Source organism: Lynx rufus, unplaced genomic scaffold (genome assembly GCF_022079265.1).
Source record: "Lynx rufus isolate CCGP_SWC_20201006 ecotype Redwood Valley unplaced genomic scaffold, mLynRuf1.p SCAF_29, whole genome shotgun sequence".
NCBI lineage: Eukaryota > Metazoa > Chordata > Mammalia > Carnivora > Felidae > Lynx > Lynx rufus.
In genome coordinates this window covers 9,650,712-9,676,578 of record NW_025814844.1, presented here as the reverse complement: position 1 = coordinate 9,676,578, position 25,867 = coordinate 9,650,712, and the positions used below count along the sequence as shown (strand labels likewise).

The 25,867-nt window shown below is 43.7% G+C and overlaps 1 protein-coding gene across 7 annotated transcripts in view; it reads right to left on the bottom strand.

Moving 5' to 3' along the window:
* EPB41L3 (erythrocyte membrane protein band 4.1 like 3) overlaps window positions 1–25,867 on the bottom strand; it is a 146,183-nt gene that overhangs the window by 87,908 nt on the left and 32,408 nt on the right. For all 7 annotated transcript variants that reach the window (XM_047090310.1, XM_047090304.1, XM_047090306.1 and 4 more), the window contains exon 2: window positions 2,791–2,987. In XM_047090310.1, the coding sequence (XP_046946266.1) occupies window positions 2,791–2,976 (186 nt within the window). In that variant the 5' untranslated portion in view covers window positions 2,977–2,987. The remainder of the gene's footprint in view (window positions 1–2,790; window positions 2,988–25,867) is intronic.

Below are 25,867 nucleotides of genomic sequence, written 5' to 3'. Positions count from 1 at the left end.
AACCATGAGTTCATGACCCGAGCTGAAATCAAGAGTCCGACGCTTAACCGACTGAGCTACCCAGGCACCCCTGGATTTCTGCTTTTAAAGTGGCATCTTCCATCTGGTTTTCCATCCAGAATTTTGTAAATACAGTCTTTTCCTCCACTACCTTGCACAGGAATTCAGGGCAAAGTTGTGAGAAGTTCTTCAGGATAAAAAGACACCCATTTGCTGCGTGAAGAAACCAAGAAAAATGGAAACACCAACTTCAAAGGCCCAAAGAGTTGAGAAGGCTAGCGGTAGCTAAAACAAGTAAATATAAGAAAACCTGCAGGTCTGGCGACTTTGTCCAACTTTTTTTTTTTTTTTTTGACTGTTAGTCTTTCCGTATCAAAGCATTAAAATAGTGCCACAGAAAAGTCAAACATTAATTTTGGCCTTAGGCCAGCTGAAGAAGTCTGGTAACCTTGGAATTTTATGCCACACATTTGCTAAGTGCCTGTATAACTTACGTGAGACTTTTGCACTTTTAATTTACATTTTCATCTCATCACAGGCAAAGTCACCAGAAGCTACATTTTTATTTAAATTTTACTACCTGGAGTCAACTTTTTCGATGTATTAGGGAAGGTGAAATTTCATTTTTCCTCTAATAAAATAAAAGTATCTGTATGAGAAAAAGCTTTCTGGGCTATTCATCAGTCAACGCCAGACGCACCTGAAACCACCAGTGTGCAAAGGGAGGTGTTTCCAGGGGTCGTTTCCACGCACCCATCATTGAGTCTCTCACGCCCATTTTTTCAACAACGTTAACTTCAGACGAGCAGACCAAGGACCTCAAATGAAACGTCCACTGTAGTCACATATAATTCATTACGATTTAAAAATATCAGTAAAACCCTTTAGGCAAATCCTGTTTCACTTAATTCTCATGACAGCTCTGGGAGGTAGGTGTCTAGGTATCCTTACCCTCATTTACACTTGAGGACAGAAAGGGGTGCAGGGCACAACCTCAACAAACTTCCTCCAGGTCATAAAACTAATAGCCTGGAATTCAAATCCCGCCAAGCCCATGATTTAATCATCAATGATAACCAAAATGTGCTTCATTTCACCTCTAGTGTAACTGGGCTCCTAGTATGAATCACAGAAACCGAGGGGAGAAGAACCCAAGGAAACCATCTTTTCTGATCTCTTCACTTTGTGAACGAGGAAGCCGAGGGGCAGAGGCTAGACAAGTTCTCGGAGATGACTCAAATAGGGAAGAGGCAGGAGTTTACTAGTTCTCTGGACTCCACCGCCAGTTACCTTTCCCTCGAAGGGCTTAGTATCATCTCTCTTAGTTTGTTTCCAACATCTGACTTCCAGAAGATCAAGTACATGTATCACGTCCTGGCACAGAAACTCTTCCTTCTCTACAATTATTTCCCACTCTCACGTTTATTTCGTTTCAGAGTTAGGAGGAAAAGAATGGGGAAAAAAAAATCCAGTCTTAATAATTTGACATTTCTGAAGTTTTAAAAGCAAGCAAAACACCATCACATCTCCAAAAGAGAGAGAGAGAGAGAGAGAGAGAGAGAGAGAGAGAGAGAGAAACATTAAAGAAAAACCATGAGGGCAAGCACAGCTCCTTAAGTTGGAAGGATATCCCTCAGCTCCCCATCATGAAACAGCATCTATTTACAGAGCATGAAAATAAATGTTTTTTAAATTTCTTTTTAATGTTTATTTATTTTTGAGACAGATAGAGACAGAGTGTGAGCTGAGGAGGGGCAGAGAGGGAGGGAGACACAGAATCTGAAGCAGGCTCCAGGCTCTAAGCTGTTAGCACAGAGCCCAATGTGGGGCTTGAACCCACGAACTGTGAGATCATGACCTGAGCTGAAGTCAGACACTCAACCGGCTGAGCCACCCCGGTGCTCCAATAAATGTTATTTTTAATACTGTTTAAAGGCAGAACTTAAATAGCATGGGAAAAAACATAATCAGGATGCAAACACAGTTTAAGGTAGTAATAATGTGTTGCACCTTGCAAAGAATTTCGTGTCTCTTCCCTCAATATCTCGAATTTCTAGCTTGATACATATACTTCCAACCTAGAAAAGGCCAACTGTTTGCAGGAACTCCTGGGTTTGCTTACCACACGAGACAGTATTCTAACACATGCTGATTTCAGGTTTGAAGTTTTAAGCCAAAATAACTTAAAAATGGATTCATTCAAAGCCCAGTATAAACCATACTTTATATTTTGTATGAAAGCTTTTAAAAGAAATATTCACACCACATGTGGCAACTTAAGTATGTCTATTTTGGTAACAGAATTGAACATACGTGCACATAGAAGAGGGAAAGAGATCCACCTGAACACCCATTAAAAGTAGCTGGCAACATTAGGTTCAGAGTGACCCCTGGGAAGAATCAAATTAGCTCTAACCCATAGGCCTGAATAAAACTCAGGAGCCAAATCAGAAGGTGTGGGGTCTGTCCTTCCTGGGAATCCAGATAAGACCAATAACTTGCAGTGCAGATTTCAGTGGGTTTAAGTGCTTTAATCAAATGAAGGAGTTACCAAGCAAGACTGTGGAATGTCATTCATTGAAAGTCTCAAAATAGCAAAAACTTTCCATCTGCCTGGGACCAGAAGGGGGAAACAAATGACCCCTCATAGTTGCCTCTAGTGCTAAGAGACCAAGGTCGGCCCCCAGACCCCAGAAAAGGTCAGTAAACATTCCTTAATTGGCTTTCTGGGTGATGCTAGCAGGTGCGGGGGAGTCGGTGGCCGCCTGCGTCCTGTGCCCCGGGGCTCACCTCCTTCCTCACGGGGGTGCTGTGTGCCGCGCCCTCGAACTGTTCCAGAGCCTGCTGCTGGTCCTCACCGCTGGGCTCAGGCCCCCGCTGCTGCGCCCCGGCTTGCCCCTGCGCCCCCGCTGCCTCCTGGGGCTCGGCCTCCTGCTCTGGCTTGGATTCTGAGTCTGAGCCGGATTCGGTCGTCATGGTTGATTGTTCTGCAAACAGAAAATGGCACGGTCCCATCACTTGGTGCGGTTACCTTCCCTAGGCAAGAGAGCCAGGATGCTCCCCTGAGGGGCTGCGCGAAGCCACTTTTGCAAAAGGAGCGAAACAGGCCTGCAATCGGAACACAATCCTATTGCACGCACCTAGCAGACGACCTAAATTCACCGCAAAGATGGGTGCCTGTGAATGGTTCAGAATTAACACTTAACTAGAAGTCAAAATTTATTCGTAATGATCACAGGTTTTATTCCTATTAGATTTTTGCCACAGATGGCCGTACAATGTCATTAAGGTAATGTCACAATAATTACATAACTGAGATACATTTAATTTCGGAAAATGAATCTGCCGCATCAGCTGGGTCTATGTTTTAATCTCTGGGAAGGATGATCTAATAATGGAAGTGGATATCCTTTCTCATTCCCTCTCCCTTTCTGTCCCTACACAGGGCCCCTTCCTCTGCCTCCGGAACCCCTGAATCTATCCATTACTTCCATGAGCAAATGCCTTTTCTCCGATTTCTCAGAACCCTGTTATCCCCGTGTGAATGAACAATGACAACTACACCAGAGGCTTCCTCGGTGACGTGGAAGGTGTCCCACCCTGCATAAGCCCTGATTGGGGCTGGAGGGAGGCTGTGCAGTCTCACCTCTCCCTCCTTCATGAGTGAAAATTCACTGCTTCTTCCTGGCTTCCTCCTTCCCCTGGGCGTTGAAAAAGGAGTCTGTCTCAGCTCTTTAGGGGACTCAAACAACAGATCTTATCATATCATAATCTGCTCTTACGTCTAAAGACCCCTACTAAAACATAACCACCATCAGGGCGCTTGGGTGGCTCAGTGGGTTAAGCACCCAACTTCAACTCAGTTCACGATCTCACAGTTCGTGTATTTGAGCCCCGCATCGGGCTCTCTGCTGTCAGCACAGAGCCGGCTTCAGATCTTCTGTCCTGCTCTCTCTTTGCCCTTCCCCTGCTTGTCCGTGTTCTCTCTCTCAAAATAAATAAAAACGTTAAAAAGTATATAATCACCATCTCGTAACGGCTTGCGAGTCAAGCATTTTGTGCCTTTGTTTCTACATCTACCAAATGAGGGAAGCGAACGTGACCATATCCAGAGAACTTAATTTTCTGTGGTTACTTCTTCCCCCTAACTAAGGGGCACACCACTGTGTTTAAAGCAGTTTTCTGCTTTCAACAGCAAGAGAGGTGCTATGCCAGTGGCTGCCATGTGGTTTTAGGTGATTTCTTGAGTATGTGGTTAATAGCTCAAAAACAAATATCCCAGCCTATCCTGGAATTTCCCTTCCTAAATCTAATTTCATGGTAAAAAAATATATCAGGAACAAAGGGCTAGTATAATATTGTAAGCAAATGACACACCCATTAGTGAAATACAGAATTACACAAAATACTACTCCACAGTAAAATCACCATGGAGTTCCAATCTTCACAATATGCGCTGGAATAGGTTTAATAATTAGAAGAAGAGGGAGCACACAAATGCCGGTGTATGTTATAAATGAAAGTCAACATCCATGCTTTCTATTTAGGTTTCGTTCGTTCATTTATTTATTTACTTATTTTTAACAATCAGCAGCTATTCTCCCTCTTGCACAAAAGACGTCAACCTGGCAGTGTGCAGTTGCCCAAAGCATATGTAAATATCAAGACCAAACACAGAACAAGATAGTGATCCAAATAAAACTATCGAATTTCCTTCCTGCCTCTAACATTACCTTTTAGATTTTTAAGCAAATCTGAGAGTAAACAGTATATTCTCTGTTGTGTGCTTTCACTAGAAAGCATCAAGTCTACAGAAAAGACGGTGGAGGAGGAAGAAAGGTGATGGTATTGTGTAATTCGGAGCCTACAATCAAAGTCTACCTTTTAGAAGGGGAAGATTAATTTTAACAGTCAATTCAATTCACTGAGCTCTTATTAAGTACCAAACAGAAGTCAAGTACTGTCCATGGTTTAGAAATTAACATGTTTGTAACTCCCCTCCTCACCTCAAGGAGTGGCAGAAATGACTTCTTCTCAGAATCCATGTTCTCCATCTTTTAGTAATTAAACTTTATTTTAACTGGTATTCCTCCCCCCCCAGCTTCAGACCACAATTAATTGAGGCCATGTGATGAAGTGTGGACCAATGAGAAAAGAGAGTATATGTATTCAAAATGTTTAGGTCATTTTCCTAAAGGCAAGGGCCCTTGCCCTAGGTTTCCTTTTCTCATTGGCTAGAAAAAAATGGTGGACATGATTGCCACACACTCAGTCATGGAGACCTCAAATTCAGAAGGATGCCAGAGCTGTCCCTTCCAACCTGGGCCCCTGGATGAACCCATGGAGCAGAGCTCCGTTGCTCTGTATTGTGCCACGAGGCAGAAATCCATTTGTCTTCTTTGAACGTGAGTTTGCTAGCTCAGAGCCAATCTAATACATATTCTTCAGACTAAAATTCTACTAAAATGCAGTCATACTCCAGTGGTTCCCATTTCAGTAAAACAAAGTAGCTTTCCCTCAATCTCACGTCCTCCATCGGCTACGACCGGATTTCTCTGCTTTCCACTGCTAGCTTCTCAAAAAAATATCATTGACCCTTATCGTCGTCTACTTCCTCCCTTCCCCTCTCCCTACAGCCACAGCAGTCTGACTCCACTGGGGTGGACGATGCCATGGACAACCCACTCTTGTCGTCCTCATCACATTTGATCTCTTAGCAGCCCCAGCAAGGGTGGTAAGACTTTTCTTGTCAGCACGTTTCCTTCTCTTGGGATTCAGAACGCACCACACCCTCCTGCCTTTCTCCAGTCCCTCAGGCTACACCCTCTCATTCTCTTTTATGGGCAACTTCTTATCCAACCTCTACATGTGGGAATGTCCTGGAAAACTCCGTCGGGCTCTCTCCGCTTTACTCTTGCTCCCCAGCTAATGATACGCTTTCCCGGGGCTTTAAATACTTCCTTGAAGCCAACTGCTCGTGCATTTGTAACTCTGGTCTGAACCTCTGAGGTTTCAAACCCAGCTGCCCACTTGACATTCCTAACAGCTCACAAGTATCTATCGATTTTCCTCTTCCAAATCTGTTCCTCCCCTCACTCTTCTTCCTCACCCCAATAAATGGCAATGCCATTCCTTCAAGCCACAATTCCAGAAGTCAGCCTTGACATTTCCTTTTCCTTACCTTCCCTATCTTTGGCAAAATATGTAATTTTGCACATATTCAAATAGCTACATAAAAACATGTTTCCAAAATATATCTTGAATTGGCCCCCTGCCACCATGCAAGCTATCATTTCTTTCCTGAACTCCTTAATAACCTCTTCTTCCCTGTCGATTCCTACCCACCTCTAATTCTAATCTTCATAAAACATAAATGTACTCCTATCACTCCTGTTAATAGCTTCCCGATGTGCACAAAGAAAAATCCAAACTCGTAATTGCCATGGGTTTCAAGCACAACCCTCGGCCTCAACACCCTATCCCTGCCCAGAGGCACTTGCCTACCCCTCTCCCCCACTATGATCCAGCCAAGTGACTGCCTTTTGATATGCAAAGCCCAGCAAAGTTTTTTGCCTCCAGATTTTTTAGGTATGCTGTTCTCTGCAAGAATGTTCTTTCCTGTCCTTCAAGTGACCAACTTCCCCATTCCCCAAGTGTCAGCTGAGAGAGGCATTCCCTTTTTACACAGTTACTCTACGTGTGCTCATGGTTTCTTACCTATTATCTATCAAACTTAATGGTTATTCAAACCCTCCCCTGACCTCCTTCCAACATCCTCATGAGTGGCAAACAGGTGTATTTATACCCCAATATACCCAGTTCCAACATAGTACCTTAGGACAGAGTAGGTATTTCTTTTTTTTTAAATTTTTTTTCCAACGTTTTTATTTATTTTTGGGACAGAGAGAGACAGAGCATGAACGGGGGAGGGGCAGAGAGAGAGGGAGACACAGAATCGGAAACAGGCTCCAGGCTCTGAGCCATCAGCCCAGAGCCCGACGCGGGGCTCGAACTCACGGACCGCGAGATCGTGACCTGGCTGAAGTCGGACGCTTAACCGACTGCGCCACCCAGGTGCCCCCAGAGTAGGTATTTCAATAATTTTTTGGAGAACAATAAAACCAACCCCATTATCATATCTGTCTACCTATGTAAATGTGTAATAACTCTTTCTTATAGTTTTGAACCATTGTAAAATCTCTCAAGTGATGAAAAAGTAGGTATTTCAAGGTTTAATGGAAAACAGAACTCAGTTACAACTTTCAGAACTGAAATCTCCCTACAAGGTAATAGACACTATCGGTCTGATCACACGCTAATGCTTTTACCAGGAGACCAAAGGGTTTTTCAAAAACTCAAACAGAAAATGTTTAGGTGGCTTAGAAAATCTCTAGAAGAGTAACCAAAGAGTCACTAGATCATAAAATTTTTAAAAAGATGCAAACAACTACTAGAAAAAGTACATTTAAAAAGATGCCTAATTTTCTTCCTAGACAGGGTGTTTTTGCGCATAAATCATATGTTGAGGGGTGCCTGGGTAGCTCCGTTGGTTGAGCGTCTGACTCTTGATTTAGGCTCAGGTCATGATCTGAGGGTCACGGGATCAATCCCAGAGTTGGGCTTCATGCTGAACGTAAAGTCTGCTTAATATTCTCTCTCTCTCTCTCTCTCTCTCTGCGCCCCTCTCCCCAACTCGCGTGTTAAAAAAAAGATACGTTCAGTATCTTCTTCTATTTTCCATGAGTATTATATTTAAGATTGTGTTATTATGTGTGTTTCAGCAAATAATAACTACAACTTAATAATCAAAAGTCAAAATGATTATAGAAGTAGAACCAGAATCGTATCTCAAAATATAAACATTTTAGTTCATTTCGTGAACTATGTTCATTTCATAAATCTATGTATAATCTATAGATCTAATACATGAAAATAATTAGGAGCAAGTAGGTTTTCATGTGGGGAGACTGGGTGACTGACTTAATGTCTTTAGTCTCCTGCTTCCTCTTCCATAAAACAAAGGGTTCAGCCTAGAAATTAGTGATGACCAAGGACGCTGGGTGTGGGGAAGGGGCAGTGGAGGGAAGTGAAAGGCACCAAACGTCAGATCTTCTTAGAGTTTAAGCCAACAAGTCTGTCACCTCTATGACCATCTCTTCCTTCAGCTTCCTTGTCTTTATAAACGTAAGGAGTTTTTGCAAAAATGTATTGGTAGTATAGCCTCCATTGGGGTTGATGTATCAATGCACTCTCAACTTTAAAAAGTTGTCCACGGGGCACCTGGATGGCTCAGTCAGTTGAGCGTCTGACTTCGGCTCAGGTCATGATCTCGCGGTTCGTGAGCTCTGGCCCCACGTGGGGCTCTGTGCTGCCAGCTCGGAGTCTGGAGCCTGCTTCGGATTCTGTGTCTCCCTCTCTCCCTGCCCCTCCCCCGCTCATGCTCTCAATAGATAAATATTAAAAAGCATGTTTTTAAAGTTGTCTAATAGATGTTAAAATAGGAATCTTTCCAAATACATGGCCTTCGCTCCTTGCTATACATGAACTAAAAGAGAAAAATTAGTACAGAAACATCCCAATTTTGAGTTTCAGTTTTATTATTCTGGTCATGAAACCATTTTGCGACCTGCTTTTCTCTGTGATTTCATGACTTGTCCCCAAGGCAGAGAGCCAGCTATACAGAAGCTGAATAAAAATACAAAGTGGATAGAACCCAGCAACCACTTATCAACTATTTCAATTATAAAATAACCTACCATTATTTTCTACCTACCTACCATGTAATACTTTACCTGCCATATATCACACAAATCACAGAAACTCAAACCTTGAATAAACTTCTAGGCACTTGTCAAATATTTCTTAAGATTTTCACCAGCACTATATGCATAATATAATGAATGAAAATCATTGCTGTTTCTTGACTAATTGTAATAAAATTTTCATTGCTGCTGAGAGATAGTAAAGTAATAAACCTTAAAAATGCAAGGCATTTTAGTTCTGGAATCTCACTAGAGTCAGTATGTAATTCCACATATCTGAAAGGGCGTAAGTTCGTACCGTATATATGAGTAAACAGTATCGGCACCCTACATCAATCAATTCGGATTCAAAACTTTTAAGTCTTCTTCCCTACCCGCCTGCCCATATGAGCAAATGATAAACTGCTTTTTAAATTGCAAACAATTAAAAGCATAAGCATCTAAATACAGTACTTAAAATTTTTTTTTAATGTTTATTTTTGAGAGAGAGAGAGAGAGAGAGACAGAGCATGAGTGGGGGAGGGGCAGAGAGAGGGGGAGACACAGAATCTGAAACAGGCTCCAGGCTCTGAGCTGTCAGCACAGAGCCCGACGCGGGGCTCGAACTCACGGACCGCGAGATCATGACCTGAGCCGAAGTTGGATGCTCAACTGACCGAGCCACCCAGGCGCCCCTAAATATAGTACTTTTAACTTTAACTCATTGTTTTTGTAACTTTACAGCGTGCACTTCTAGTCTTGTACCAAAATGCCAAAGCATTTTCTTAAAGCAGATTTGTAGGGTATCTGCATTGCTTCGATGTTTCTTATACTCACTCCTTGCTTTCTTGGATGCCCCTTTCCACTTAAAATTGAACATTTCCCTTTCCAACTCACTAAAGGCCACTATTTTCCAATGTCCCCCTCCCTTCTGATACATTCACTTGGGGGTAAACGTAGCTGTCAATTATTTCAGTTACTGGAAGTAAACACCAGCACTTGTAATTCCAAATTGAAAGAGATACAAAATTCTTTGGTGGACACACTCCGCCCTTTCTTTAAACCAAATTTACCTGATCTGCTGTGTTTTACTTAAGCTAAGGAAAAAAAAAAAAAAAAAGGCTTGGATCGCTAGAAACTCTGCATCCTAAAAGTTGGGGAAGGACTTTCATTAAGTATTCCCGTGGGATGGCAAGAAGGGTCCTCTATCTTTTCATGAAAACATGAATTGTATTCGTTATGCCTCTCTCAGGGACAGATTTAGGAAATGACTACCAAAGGAAATGGTGAGGAGTTTCAAAGAAGACAGCGTGCAGGTATAAATGAAGTCATGGTTCCATTTCACCTATAAAAAATGGTCATGGCTTCCCTCCGCAGCTCTAATTTTCTATTTGTGGGGAGGAAAAAAAAGCCAGTTTGTCCTCATCTTTCCCACTTTTAGAAGGAGCATTTTAAAATCTCCATCTCCTGACTGCTTAATTAGCTTCTCTATTCTAATTTACCTCCCTCTCTTGCTGATATGAAAATTCAATCATGTTAAAAGACAGCAACCTAGCTAGGACTTAGGACAGGAAAACGTGCAGTGTCATTTACCTGCACAAAGCAGGATTCCTACTGAATAACCAAGCACTTTGTTAACAAAACAAAACAACAACAACAAAAACCCTTCAGACCATTTACTTGTTGTCGGGGATACAAGACTAAAATGGACAAACTGTTTTTTTTAAAAAGCAAGGTTTTTTTCCTCTTACATTTCAAGTATCAGTTCATAGGAGAAGAGAAGCTAGTAGAACTGTATAAAAGTTAACATTTGTGATGACGGAATAGTATTCACCATCAACCGTGAGCAGACTACAAGACAGTAATATCTCCAGGCCCTTCTCCTGGATTCTGCCTATTTGCATTAGAAAAGGAGAAAAAAAAAAAAAAAAGCCCTAGTGCCATCCATCTTCAGAAACAAAAAAACCCAAGACAACAAGGAAAGCAAATCAGCCTGCTCTTGGGCTCACACACACTCCACCCCGCTACGGCCCCATCTTCCCCCTCCAGCATTGTCCCAGCTCCTCCTCATTCTTTAGAGCCATGCTTATGGAAGGAACTGGCTTCTCATGTTGTCACCAGAGCCTCCCTCCCACCCAGTCTTCAGAGAGTCCCCCCGCTATTCTATCACACCCTACCAGTGACCTCCCCGCAAGCCAACAGACCCCAGGTGAAGGGGGCATCCCTTCTCTTTGAATTCTCTGTGCTTTGGACACTCTCTTCATTTCCCTTCTGCCTGTTCTGGCTACTCTTGCTCATCTCCCTTTGCCTCTTCACGGCCGGTTTCTGATTTTCTCTTTCTCAACTGGACAGCTCTCCAGGAGTCCGCCACACTCTCCCAACCCTCTTCCTTGGAAAGCTCGTCTACTTCATTTCAAATGTAATGATAGCTCGCAAATAGAAGTTCATCAGTTTGGGACCTCTCTGAGCTACAGATCCATATATACAACTGGACTTCCCACCTCCCTTCCCTGGATATCTCAGAGGCAGCCCAACTGAGCACTTCTCCCTCCAAACCCCTGATGCCCCCACATTCCCACCCAACCCCCCCATCTCTTCCACAGCAGTCTTCCCCATCTCAGTAGTAGGTGGGCTTCCATCTGTCCAGCTGCTCAAGCCAGGGACTGGACCAGCACCCCTCTCCTTGCCCCCCACGCAATCCGCTTCACGGCAGGCTACTGCACCTCTTGAGTCGTGTGCAAAGGAGGAAAACAGCAGAGAGTTCTATGCAGAGGTCATCAGTCGAGGGCAGAGCAGCGTGAAAAGTCAAGTGCATTTACTTGTGTGAGAGTGTGCAGTCTGCTGCAGCTGGAAGGTAAGGGGTGTGTGAGGAGTGGCGAGGGGTGAGGAGACACGCGGGGAGGAAGTCAGGTCCTGCGAGGCTGTCTGATCCCGCTAAGGAGACTTGTGGCATCACACAGAGACCACTGTGGCAGCCACAAGGACAACTAACAGCAGAAGGGGCCAGCTGGACTTTTTCATTATTTCAGCTCAAAATCAGACCAAATTAACAAAGCAAGGAGGCCTTGATGCGGCAGCACTGGACCAGTTCCTCCTCAAAGCACCAAACAGTGGAATTCAAGGACTGGTCGTTACAAAAGATCTTCAACAACTTGACAACAGAGAACTGAGATGCTACGTGTTTCTGACTAGCAGCAGGGGTGATGGACATATATATTTTTTCTTTAAACAAGCTTTTTGGCCATACGAACCTCAACTCTTATAAGCCGATATGGAAATTCCTAGGGCGTTGGCTGACTTTAAGATCAAAGAAGCAGAAAGCTGGATTTTTTTTTTTTAATGAAATGATGACACAGTCATTCAAAAATTAACTTCACGATGACCAGTGTAAGCCTGCAGAGGGTTACCCAGATCCATCAATATGGAGACCGATTTTTGACAGGACTGTACATCTACAATTCAGAGTTGGGAATTTAAAAAACATGACCACCCCCACCCCAACCCCGCCGCCCCTAAGGCCACAGTCCCGTTTCAAGGAGTGTACCTTCTGACGGTGACCCTATGAAGCAAACCAACCACGGCGCCCAGGATGCAATAAGAGGGCTTTCAACAAGTCTGAGGGGGCAGAGAGGGTTTACACAGGAAATAACCCTAGTTTGATGGAAAAATAATCACTAACCTCCTGTCCCCAGTGAAAGGACTAGTTTTAAGCTTTGTAACAATCACAGGCTACTTCAGGAAGATAAAAGGGAAATTAGCGATAAATCAAAGGGCAGGAGAGGCACCCTGCCAGGGCAGAAGGGCACAAACCATCTTCAAGTCCGCCACAGGCTCTGTGACCTTGATGGGATGTGTCTTCTCTTGTGTTCCAAAATTCTGAAGTTCTCGGATTCCTGAGGGCCGGAGATACTGTTGTAGTAACAGCATGAAATCTAAGGAAATGCTGTCCTTCAAGATAAAAGAAGACAGATACGGTGCTTACCGACTGGCCCCAAAGGCCAGAACGCAAACAGGGCAAGGTAACCTCAGGCACTGGCGAGAAAGCCAACCTCCCACCTCCCCACCACCGCAAGGTCAGCTGAAGGCTTCGTTAACTGAGGCAATTAAGGTCTCATTTCACCGAAGCAACGCTTTACCCAGATAATCTGGAAAAGCTGAAGGAAACTTACTCAGAGTTTACGTAATACGTTGGAAAACCCGGTTCGTTTTTGGTAGGCTTTTAGCTTTTCAAAAGCTCAAAAACGTTCAGCGCTAGGTGTGAGCAGAAAAATTAACCAATGCAGACAGACAGAGATGATGGTTATGATTATGTAAGTGACCACCTTATCGATATGTGTTCATATTTGCTAATCCGACTGGTGCCACACGCCGGGGTATAAAACCCCACATATCTTTGACGTGTCAAGAATATTTGATTGTTCCCAGAAGTGCCCGAATACATTTCAACAAGCCAAGGAAGCAGCTGATGCTATTTATATGGCGGCTCGTGTTAGTGAAGAGCCCTGAACAGAGTTCAGTGACAGCACAAACAGGAGACACAGATTCCTGAGGGACAAGCCCCTTGCGAATAAAATCAACAGAGACACAGGTAGAGGAGACGGTTCAGGCTCCGTTCTAGGACGCTTGCATTATGACCACTCTGATAAACGAAAGAAAGTTCCCAAACGGGGATTCCTGAACCCCAGAGACGGGGAAAGAGAACCTTCGGTCTGCGAGGTTGTTCTGAGATTGCAAAGGAAAGTGTACATTCATGGCAATGACAGAGCTGCTCACACGAACCAAGTTTCTTTACTTGTGGTTGGAAATGTATCAGTTAAGGTTAGAAATACTGGCTGCATCATTTCTTCATCCATTAATACACTCTCTCAACAAACATTTCCTGAATAGCTGTTCTGGGGCCTGAGGATACATCAGATAAAGACAAATGGGTCTCTCCTTTAGTGGAGCGTTTGTTCTAACTGACTGGAAAAAAAAGAAAAACTGTCAGAGTCAGATAGATGTTATTAGATAATCCAATCTAGGGTAGACGGGTGGGGCGCCTGAGTGGCTCAGTCCCTTAAGCATCTGACTCTTGACTCCAGACTTCTACTTAGGTCATGATCACTGGGTTCGTGGTTTGTGAGTTTGAGTCCCAAGTCAGGCTCTGCACTGACAGTTCAGAGTTTGCTTGATATTCACGCTCTCTTCCCTCTCCCCAGCACTCTTTCTCTATCTCAAAATACATAAACTTAAAAAAAAAAAAGAAAAGAAAAAAGAAAAAAAAGCAGATGGATGGCAGCTTACATTGGCAGTAAGGGAGGCTTCTCCAAGGAGAGGATATATATATTTTTTAACATTTATTTATTGAGAGAGCATGAGCAGGGGAGGGGCAGAAAGAGAGGGAGACACAGAATCCAAAGCAGGCTCCAGGCTCTGAGCTGGAGAGCCCGATGTAGGGCTCAGACCCACGACCCATGAGACCATGACCCGAGCCACAGTTGGACACTTAACCGACAGAGCCATCCAGGTGCCCCAAGAAAAAGATATTTAAGTCAGTATTCCAATATCGAGAATAATCTGCCCTGTGAGGATACAGGGGCTGGGATAATACCGTCCAGAAAAGACTAGTGTCTGGGGCCCTCAAGGACCAAATGAGCTCGGGGTGGTCAAGAAATGAAAAGAAGGCAGAGGTAGCGGGGACCCGGCAGGTGCGGGGAAGAATGGTAGCCAACGTAGTAGAAAACGTGACCCGGGGCCAGACGGTAAGGGTCTTGGTAAGCCACTGTATGTAGGTGGGTATTATTTCAAACACAATGGAACATTTCAAGATGAGGTCTTACTGATACTTTAAGAAGACCAGTCTGGCCTCGAAGTGAAGGAGCAAGGGTGACAGCAGGGAGAGCAGTTAGCAGCTGTGGCGACAGTCCAGACAAGGAGCAGGTCAGTAGAAGAGGAGACGGAGAGGAGGGGCACCTTGCCAGTGCCAGCTGAAACTCTGGGGCTGTGAGATGAGAGGGGGAATGGATTACGCTGGCAGGCAAACTCCCTTACAAGCGTTAGGTCTCTCAGAAACACAGGGTTCCCTCAAGATGAGAAGGTGGCAAAGAATGCATTCTCCGGTAGGGAGGGAGCCCCCAACCGTCACAGGTCAGGGGTCAGCCAGGACTCTTCTAGGCGGCACTCCATCACCTTCAGCAAGGGAATTCATCGGTGAGCCCTACACCATCAGCGATCATTTTTAAAAACATCTCGGGGCGCCTGGGTGGCTCAGTCGGTTAAGCGGCCGACTTTGGCTCAGGTCATGATCTCGCGGTCCGTGAGTTCGAGCCCCGCGTCGGGCTCTGTGCTGACGGCTCAGAGCCTGGAACCTGTTTCAGATTCTGTGTCTGCCTCTCTCTGACCCTCCCCCATTCATGCTCTGTCTCTCTCTGTCTCAAAAATAAATAAACGTTAAAAAATAAAAACATCTCATTCAGGTGAGAAACAATGCCTGCCTTTATTTGCAATGCAAGTATTCTGGTGGGCTAGGGGACAGGTCCAGTTTCAAAAAAAAAAAAAAAAAAGCATTAACTTCAAAAGCTTTGGCCCTTTGGGTATAGAATGCTTTTGTAGACTTCATCTGAGAACCTAGCTAATGGCTAAATGGCATTTGTACCTATACGCTTGTTTCACACATAATCTGGCAGAGAATCTTAGTCCCCATGAAGCTTTAACGTGATTACCACCAAGATGCTGTCATTATCAGGAACTGTCAGTAGAGTTTCTAGTCTATGAGCTTTACACAAGAGCCCTGCTGGCGCTATTAAAGGGTTTTATTTAAATTCCTAAACTGTCCGTATATGAACTGTATCTTCCTCTGGGTCCGACACAGAAAAACAGAACAAAACAAAACAAAAAAACAAACACCTTTCAAAACACAGGGCAGTGCTTTCCCCCACAACATGTTTATATGTTTGTCACTTGGACAAGCATTTGAATGTAGTATTCGATATACAGCAAAAACACTCTACAGAGCTTTCCCAGGGATAGGAAATTGCCACATGTCTATCTATTTTCAGGAGTTAACATGAATATTTGAATTTAGTTCCCTGATAGCTATGTTTATAGCAGTTCATTAGCGTTCCCTATCTCTGAAATAGAGTTCAGACTGGATGAGGACTTCATTTCCCTTAGCCAAAGGCATTCCCATACTATTCTTGAGCTTTTAAGCAAAAAATTAAATCATAACGGAAATTTCAGGCCACCAAAAAAATACAAAAGAAAGAGCAGAGTGTTTAGCCCTTATGGCAAAGTGAACCCTAGAAAGTGGGAGAGAATATGCTAATCATAGCAACTATTCTCTCCACTTTCTGTTAAAAATAAATCTTTCTTAGGCAGAAACTGTCATTAAGTCCTCAACATGTATATCATAATTCAAAACAGCATTTTTGCTTCTAAACACTCTACAAATATTATAAAGTGCTGCTTTATATGGCTTCTGAAAAGCAAAGTTCACTTTCTCAAATGCAGAGGACCTTCATGAGTTCAATTAACGCTGAAATAATTTCTCATAACCCTTTTGTACTTTCATTTACTTTTTTTTAATGTTTGTTTATTTCTGAGAGAGGGAGAGAGAGAGAGAGACAGAGCATGAGCAGGGAAGGGGCAGAGAGAGAGGGAGACACAGAATCGGAAGCAGGCTCCAAGCTCCGAGCTGACAGCACAGAGCCGGACGCGGGGCTCGAACTCACAGACCGTGAGATCATCACCTGAGCCGAAGTCGGCACTCAACCAACTGAGCCACCCAGGCGCCCCCTCATTTACTTTTTTAATTAACAGGGTATGGTATTAGAGAAAGTAAGAGAGGTTGGTCTCAGGTCACCCACAGGTGCATGGTGCTAAGCTCCTCCCTTCCGTTCTCCCCTACAAGCTCACCCCTGACCACCCGGAAGTGACGTTACACCCACAGGACAGGTGGGCACAGTGATGTTAGCGCAGACCTTGCCCAGAGTCATGTAACAATAAACACAGAGCCAAGCATTAAATCTAGTTTCTGCCTCCAAGAGCAAAGCTTTCTTCCACACAAGTTTATTGGGTATACCAATAAAAGCTGCTCTTATAGAAGTGGACAACTTTTCAAAGTTACTGTTTTAAATTTTTTTTTTTTTTTTTTTGAGACAGAGAGAGACAGAGCACGAGCAGGGGAGGGGCAGAGAGAGAGGGAGACACAGAATCTGAAGCAGGAGCCAGGCTCTGAGCTGTCAGCACAGAGCCCGACACAGGGCTCAAACTCATGGACCGTGAGATCATGACCTGAGCTGAAGCTGGACGCTCAACCGACTGAGCCACCCAGGCACCCCTCAAAGTTATTGTTTTATATGATCATTTATGATTCCATATTGCTAATATGCTATTTTACTCTTCTACTTAATGTAAGCCAAACAATAATAAAGTATAAAATTATACTCTTTTCCCTATTTTAAATTATGTATTTATATATACATTATATATAATATACAATATATATAATATATACATAATATAAAATGACAATACTAGTTTCTTCCTTCATGAAAAAGGTTTCTAATCTCGTATGACCCTTCAGGATTCTGTCCCAGGTTGCCATTTTATTCCTGGAAAACCAAAAAATAAATGATCACTGTCACGCCTAGAGAAAACGTGAACAATACCCACTCTGCTTCTAGATTCCTATTTACAACTTTTCACTGATAAGTGGCTAATTTTAAGCTTCCAACGGACAAACCTAAGTTTTAATCAGTTTCCACTTTGTAAGTGTGTGGGTGGAAGGCCTCAAACTGACAAGAAGCCAGGAACACACGTTTCAAGTGTATAAGCGTCCAATGCCACTGTTTAAGATTTTCAAGAATTTCACAGCTAAAATGAAAAGACGAGAGAAAAGGAGATAGAATTGGCCAACAGTGCAGAAGAAATGCACTATCTCCGGGAAGAACGTATTAGCAAAAAGTATCTTTGGCACCTTAATGCAGGAGCATATTTTTCTATTACCCAACATCTGACTCTGCATCTGTGAGAAATGAGGTGTGAACCATATAGACAGTGAATAAATTAAAACAGAGTCCGATTCCATATAGTCATCTACCAGCAAACAGCTCTCCAACTCTTTTCTGAAATGGGTCTCTCTCCCACGGGACCATTCATTTTAAAAATAAGGGAAAGGTTATGGCAAAAACCTCCAACCTTTGCACCCTACTGAGGGGCAATATACCCTCTGACATCTGGGGCTAGCTGGCCGAGAATCCACACTTCAGGATTCTTTTCATGGGTGTCGAGGACAGCCAGACCAAGAAGAATGGCTGTCTCAAAATGACCGAAGAACAAATAACCTGTCCTTGAAGTCCCTGTCTGTCCGGAGAAACGCTGCATACAAACAGACGGTGAATAAATCGTGAAGGAACAAACAGTTTGCGTTTCTGAGTTTCACGAATACGAGACAGAACAGCAGGTCTCACTTCTATCCCGGAGCCCAGTAAATTCAGGTGCACGAGCTGGCCTGTCCCATTTTCGGTCACTGCATGCATGTCTCAAGGCTTTTATCTCTGTGGTTCGCTCCTCACAGCAAGCTGCCTGCATGCACCCAAAACTAGTCACCAGAAGGATATGTGATGAAAACAAGAAAGAAAAAACCCCAGAAAGGTGGGCTGCCTGTAAGTGTTTGCATCTTTACAAATCCGAGTCTTCGGAGGAGTCCAGACGAGAGTCACACAGCAGGAGTAACATTTGATCGAATCGATAAAGAAATATGGGGGAGGGAGGGCATTTCCATTGCTAAGAAAAAGAAACCAATTACATGGGGAAATTCTAGCCATTCTATTATAGTTTCCATTTAATACTTATAAAGTCATACAGAGTCACCATTATTGCCAGCCTAGTGGTCATTAAATGTATAAATGTATAAACGAATGAATGGTTGAATATATCAGCCTCATTTAACATAAACGTGCTGAGTCACAAGTCTGCGAATGAAGTCTTGCAAAATCACACCCGATTCACTCTCACCCCTAAAGCCCTTGGCTGTTTTGTGGTACCCTAGAATACCGCACCGAACAGAAAAGAATAGAAGTTATTACCTCTCAGCTTCTCCTCAGAGACGACGCTCAATTTGATCAGTTTCCTTTTTTAACCCCGATATTTTCTAGGACCTGTCTGTACTCCAAATCCAAATTAACAGAACTTGGTTTTCCCCAAAGTTAGACAGCAGGGTGCCTCTGCCATCCCACAATTAATTAACCAAGCATTCGCTGACTCTTATCGCAAGTCACACAGAGAGAGGAAACGGGAGCCCCTCCGGCAGTCCGGATCCTCCTATGTACTTTGGGGGTTTTGACAGAATGTTGAATGTTTTCATCCTTCAATTCAAACGCGAGGCCAAGGACTTAATTATTCTGTTTTTACTGTAATGCCTCAGCTTTTATCTCTCTGCTGGTAATGGATGAAGACTACAAAGAATGTTCTTAAAAGATCTCCCTGGCACACAAGTGAGCTGCCTGAGAACAGGGCCTCACCGAGTTCTCTGAAGGTGCTGATAAGACAGGACTCCTTATTCCAGGGCTGTTCACTCAGGGCCTGAAGCACTGAAAGGGTTCCTCAGTGGCTGCTCAAATTCTTTGTAATTAAAGCTTTCGGGGCCCAGCTCAGCTACCATCTTGCCTCCTGCCTCCGAGGTGACTCAGTAGATAAAAATGTAGCCATGGTTGGAGCCGCCTTCGGATATTCTGATTACTGAGCTTGAATTTCCCACACAATGTACTAGAAATGACTGAACGGCTACAGGTGTGATGTTCCATTTATACATTTATATTCTTTTCCTCTAATGGGCAACTAAGCCAATAAACAGCTCTTTCAATTTTTAAATCCACATATTTCCAGCTCAATGGGGATTAACTTAAAACCCTACAGACAAAAATAAATTTGAAGAAAAACTGAAAGGCTGAAACGCAGTTCATCTTAAGAAATATTTTATAGGTTCTTCATGGTCTAGGTTTTTTTTTTTTTTAAGGTTTAATTACAGTAACACCTGCTTCACTTCCTATGTTGATAATTTTTTTTTTAATTACTAAACTTTTCACAATGAAATTCATTTTAAACCCTTTAACCTGTCCATTTAAAATGGAAGCAAAATAAATGTGTCTAGGTGAAAACTTTATCTGTAAAGATTCCTTGCTTCAAACTCTTTTGTTGAGAGGGGTCTTCAAACGGCCAGGGCAAGAGGGTCTGCTCCCTCAAACTCGTCAGTTGCAGAAGAGAAGGAAAAGTTGCAAAGCAAAATTGGGACCAATAAGAAGAGAGGATAAATGTAGGTCCTGACACGTTTACCAGGGGAACTCTATCTTTAATTGAAAGGGTCCTACACATTCAGGGCAAAGGAGTTTCCTGGACTCCCACTGGCGTTTCTAATCTAGGAGGGACAGAGGAGGACAGATTAAACTACTCCCTGAGAGCAGGGAGGCCATTCTTCCTCACGGAGGAGGTGGGTGACAACCAATCGTGGCTGTACAGTTGGAGAGGGAAGGACTCTGGAGAGGCTGTGGATTCAAAATCCAGACTCCCCACTAGAAGACAAAATTTACGTGACAGACCAAAGTAATAAGAGTGATCATTTATGGATGGTTGAATCCCTGTCTTTTTCAGATTTTCTATAAAAGTAGGACTTTCATAAGCAGAAGAAAACAAATCTACCAAATCTCTCTTCATAAAGACATATTTATCACTTCTTTATTTTTTAAAAAAATTTTTAAAGTTTATTTTTTTTTTAAAATTTTTTTTTTCAACGTTTATTTATTTTTGGGACAGAGAGAGACAGAGCATGAACGGGGGAGGGGCAGAGAGAGAGGGAGACACAGAATCGGAAACAGGCTCCAGGCTCTGAGCCATCAGCCCAGAGCCCGACGCGGGGCTCGAACTCACGGACCGCGAGATCGTGACCTGGCTGAAGTCGGACGCTTAACCGACTGCGCCACCCAGGCGCCCCTAAAGTTTATTTTTTGAGAGAGAGACAAGACGGAGCACAGGTGGGGAGGGGCAGAGAGAAAGAGAAACACAGACTCTGAAGCAGGTTCCAGGCTCTGAGCTGTCAGCACAGGGTCCGAAAAGGGGCTTGAACTCACAGATTGTGTGATCATGACCTGAGCTGAAGTCAGATGCTCAACCAACTGAGCCACCTGGGCGCACCTAGACCTATTTATCACTTCTTTAAAATACTTTCAGCTAGGTGAATTTCCCACGTTTTAACTTAATTTGTTTACAGGGGGGAAAAAAAGGATTCTAATAAAATGCTTTCATACTTCTCAAATACACCTATTATTCCTCTACATATAACTTGGTGCCACCATTCAGCAGATAGAGCAAACCAGTTGAAGCTTTAAGGTTACAGAGAACGATAGTCATAGGCCACTTGGATCAGATCCCCTGGGGCTCTGGAAAAACTGCATATTCTCCTGACCTAGCTGCAGGTATGGGGAACCTCTGGCCTCAGATGCCTTGGGCTCCACCCCCACCAATTCAACCAGGTGGCAGGTCGCAGGCGTAGGTAATTTTTAAAAGCTACGCTGGGATTCTGGAATACAGGCTGGATGGAGAACAGCAGGACAGCATTTCTACACGTTTAATGAACACCCAGGGGATTCTTACACTAAAGTGTGCTAACCACTGCTCTATAAGGAAATTACAAGTCCCAAAGCTTTGTTTGGATCCACTGCATTTGGAGACAGAAATGACAAGTAGATAACAAATCACTGGCCCCAGTCAAGGCTATATCAATTTGTCCTTCTTCTGATTATTGCCACCAAATCGAGTCAGCAGTCTTGCTGCTTTGTGCCTTTCACGGATGTATAGATCATTTTTTTTTTTTTTTGGTTTATGCAAAAGGTGCATGCAGAGTGTATGTTTTTGCATCTTAAGAACTTCATTTTAATAATCTGTAACACTCATCATAAGCTATACTCCAAAATAGATATATTCTTGTGTCTCAGTCATGCTCAGTCTCTTTCCCAACAGAATATTTAGTAGTAACAGAGAGAGAGATAGCATACGCATGCGCAGGTAGGGGAGGGGTAGAGAGAGAGGGAGACACAGAATCTGAAGCAGGCTCCAGGCTCTGAGCCGTCAGCACAGAGCCCAACACAGGGCTCGAACTCATGGACCATGAGACCGTGCCCTGAGCCAAAGTCAGATGCTTAACTACATGACTGAGCCACCCAGGCGCCCCTGTCATACCCTTTTCTGATAACATCTTGATTATGTTCTTTTCATCCTAGCAGCCCTGTTGAGCTTTCCCCTGAGTATCAGCGTGGGAGTGGAGCGGCCAGGGGGTCCAAGGACGTTTCAAGCACTTCTCACCAAATTCAGTCTGTTATCCCAACTAAGAACTAGGAACCTACCATTTTCATAGCTTGAGAAACACTAGTTATGAAAAGAAAACAGTATAACAGAGTAACAAAATAAAGGCAAATTATAACCTACTTGCTATTGTTTTCTACCGATATTTGTCCCTAGCTGGATTCTTGACAAGTTTGGAATTGAGAAGCTATTTCTTTCTATGCAATAAAGTATTTTCAATAGCTCCCCATCCCTTTCTTCTCCCTGACTCAACACTCAGGGCAGCCACATCCTAAGCCTTCCTGACCCTCAAGCTTCACTTTTATCCTCACAACATGAGCTTTAGTAATCATGACCTACTAAATAGTATGTCGTTCTTCAAGAGCTCCAGGCCGAATGTGTTGCCCCCCTAGAAGCTTCCAGCCCACCCACTTTCCCTGAGCACTGCTGAACCTTATGCTTCAAAACTTGGCCCTGACCCCACCTCCAATTCGGATGCTGAGTTCCCGCCTCCCTGGAAACAGTCTCGGCGGGGCGACCACTGCGCTTGTGCATGTTCCTACCATTATGTGGATCTCACCGTATTTGTAGCAACATTTGTTTCTTCTGAGAGTCTCTGCTACCAGACACATTTTTTTTTTAAGGCAAGGAATGGTTTTTACTCTCTATACTAGAAGTCTATCTCAAACCTAAGGTGTCCAGGAGTAAACTCCTGAGTTTTCTCCCCCAAATCATGTCGTCCCCCCGTTCTTACCCCCACGGGCCAGTCCACCATCTTTCAAGAAGTCTCAGGCCAAAGAAAATACAGTCACAAAAAAACTAACAAAAATGCCCACATTCAGTCCTTTCAGTAGATCACGCGGCTCTCCCTTCAAAATAGATCCAAGTGTGGCCACTGCACCCCTCCTGGCACACCTCACCTTCACCTCCACCACTGGCGCTCCATCCAGCCCACCATCTTGGCTTGCCAGTTACTCCATTATCCTCCTAACTAGTCTCCCTACCGCTGCCCTTGCACTCTCTGTAGCGTTTTCCACACAATAGCCAGGCTGATCCTTGTGGAATATAAAGCAAATCGTGTCACTTCTCCACCCCAAATCCTTCCCTGACTCCCCATTTCATGCAGAGTCATTTTATCCCACCTAAAAAATGATCCACAAATGCTTACTCATCTTCTACTTCTCTCCCACTTACCTGCTCTGAGCGGGTATACCTCTCCATCACATCTCTGAAATAGCGGGACCCTCCCCTCTAGGACCCGCGATTCCAGCTGGAATGTCCTCCCCTGGCTCATTCCCCCACCTCAATGAGGCATCCCTGGTAACCTCCTCCACTACCCACCTTCCTTCCCTGCTCTTCTCCTACAACACATCTCTAACCTATGAACTATTTCACTTATTTATTTTTCTCTGCCTCCTCCTTGGAAGCTCCAAGCCCCAGCAACCCCATCGTGTAGAAGAGTGGCTGGCACACAGTAGGTGCTCAGTGCATATTTGTCGAACGTATGGACTCAGCTTCGGGTGTGCAGGCCCTTGAACCGTGAATGTCAGGCACTTAACGGGCACTCGTTAGATGATGCTTACTGAATTAGGACACCCATCTGCTGAATTCCTGGAACGCTATTTGAAATTGTGCTGTTAGTTATTCCAGGCAAAATGGCACTACAATCAACATGTTTGTTCAAATTCCTAGAATCATTTTTAACACAAAGACACTGTGACCTAGTGAAAGGAGCTTGGGTGCTGATGTCAGACAAGCATGGGCTGGAATTCTAGCTCTACGGCCTAGTAAATGAACAGTGCGACCTTGCAAATCTAAGCTTTTTTTTTTTGGTCTTTTAACGAGTTAACATCTTACCCCAGAAGGCTGCTTTGAGGACTGGAGATGATGTATATAAAACATCTGGTATGTAACAGACCCCTGATAAACTACAGCTCTTAATTATTACTGTTATTGTTTCCCTTATTAATTTCCTGGAATGCTCTGGAGACATTGCCCGATGTGGACTATTCTTCAATAGGACAGGAGATAGGACAAAAGTCAAGAGGGCTCAGTCCACTAGGAGAGAAAGGCACATCCAGGTCCTTGACCAGGGAAAGCAGTCGCTGTGATCTCTAGTGCTGATACCTGGGAAATCAGCCCATTAGTGCCCGATCCTCCAGACACACTGCAGTCACAGACGTTTCCTTGACTGGGGTGGATTCCTTTAGGGCTTCTCCAGAATGAAGCAGACAGCATTAGGGTCTCCAGATCCTGGGCCTTAAGAATTTCTGGAATCCATTCTCCTCACAACCACGGCTACGGCTGGCCCTCAAATGCATGGGATCTGCAGGGCAGTTTGGCCGGTGGGCTGAATAAAGCCAAGCCTCAAGCACACCTTGGGAGTGGCCAGAATTAGAAGTACTTATACACTAATAACTTACCCCTGATTTCACGTACAACACACCTGCTCCACATTTACCTAAAAGAGGAGCACTCCACTCCGCGTCAAGTGTCTATTGCTCAGAAAGGCACTTCAAAGAATGCCCCATCCATGCCCTGTCCTGACCCTGACGTCCCTTACAGTGTCCCCCGTATGAGGAGGCTCTGCTAAGGCCTGTCCAAGCTTGTCAAGTAACAGAGCAACCAAGGGACATGGAAAACATCAGTGGAAGCTCCAAGCGGCCTAAGATAACCTATCTAGCTAATATTTAGCATTGACAGTTTGGCCCAAGACTGGTCTCTCTCAAAGGGGATTAACAGTAAACGGCAAAAGGACATTTTTTTAAAAGACATTATAAGAGACATTAAGAAGAGCCATTAACCAACCTCTTTTGCCAGCTGGTAAAAGTCACCAATCTCCCACAAAGGGTTAAAATCTAACAGGCCATGTTCAAACTTTCACTGCCACTTAGCAGCTTTGTGAATTGAAGTTACTCAAACTCTCTGAAAATAAATTTTTATCAAGGGTAAAGTGCAGATAAAATACCTCTTACAATAGCTGAGAATTAAGTAAAATCACGCACGTAGGGTAGCATTTAATACAGTACAACACGCATCGGAGGCCTTCAAGAAATGGACCAGGATTAATTTTAAACCAGTGGAGCAAGTCGTCTCCTATCTCCGGGCTAGAATTTATTCTAATGTTAGTGAGGGGGAAAAATGAACGTTATGTGAAAATCCAATGATGACTGGGGCCAAGTTCCTAAAGCTTATGAAATATTATCGCCTCCTTTAGAGCTCTATAGGCCTTAAGGGCTGCCAGTGTGAATATAATCACATTTAATAAAGCAAATTAAAGGGAAGGTTGAACCCTCCTGCCACTCTGTCAGAAAACTCGCAGCAGCATCCATCAAGTGCATGGACTTGCTGCTCACCAGTAACGTGCTTCCGTGAACTCTGTTGAAAATCAGAGCTTGTGTGATAATGATCTTATTCCAGGGCTCTCTCAAGAGGGAGATAAGGAAAAAGAGTTCAGACAAAGGTTACATGGAACAATGACGCCCTTGGTTAGCCAGGAAGATGATGAAAATAAATTTTCTGGGCATCAAGGAGCCACAACTATAAAGTCATAATTACTACAGCTGAATCCTTATCTGATCCTATAAATATTTCCTCTTCTTCATTTAGCTTCCAAAAGGCATGCTAAAACAAAGGAATGGGAAAAAAAAAAAAAGAACCCAACATACTCCACTTTCTAAATTATGTTCTCCCCTGGTGATGGGGGAAAAAAGACCACTATTAAAACCGCAGTATAGTTTTTACATTAACATTATCCAACACAGAAGATCTACCTCCCACTGGACTACCTTCCGTTTCTTCTGAAACTTTTG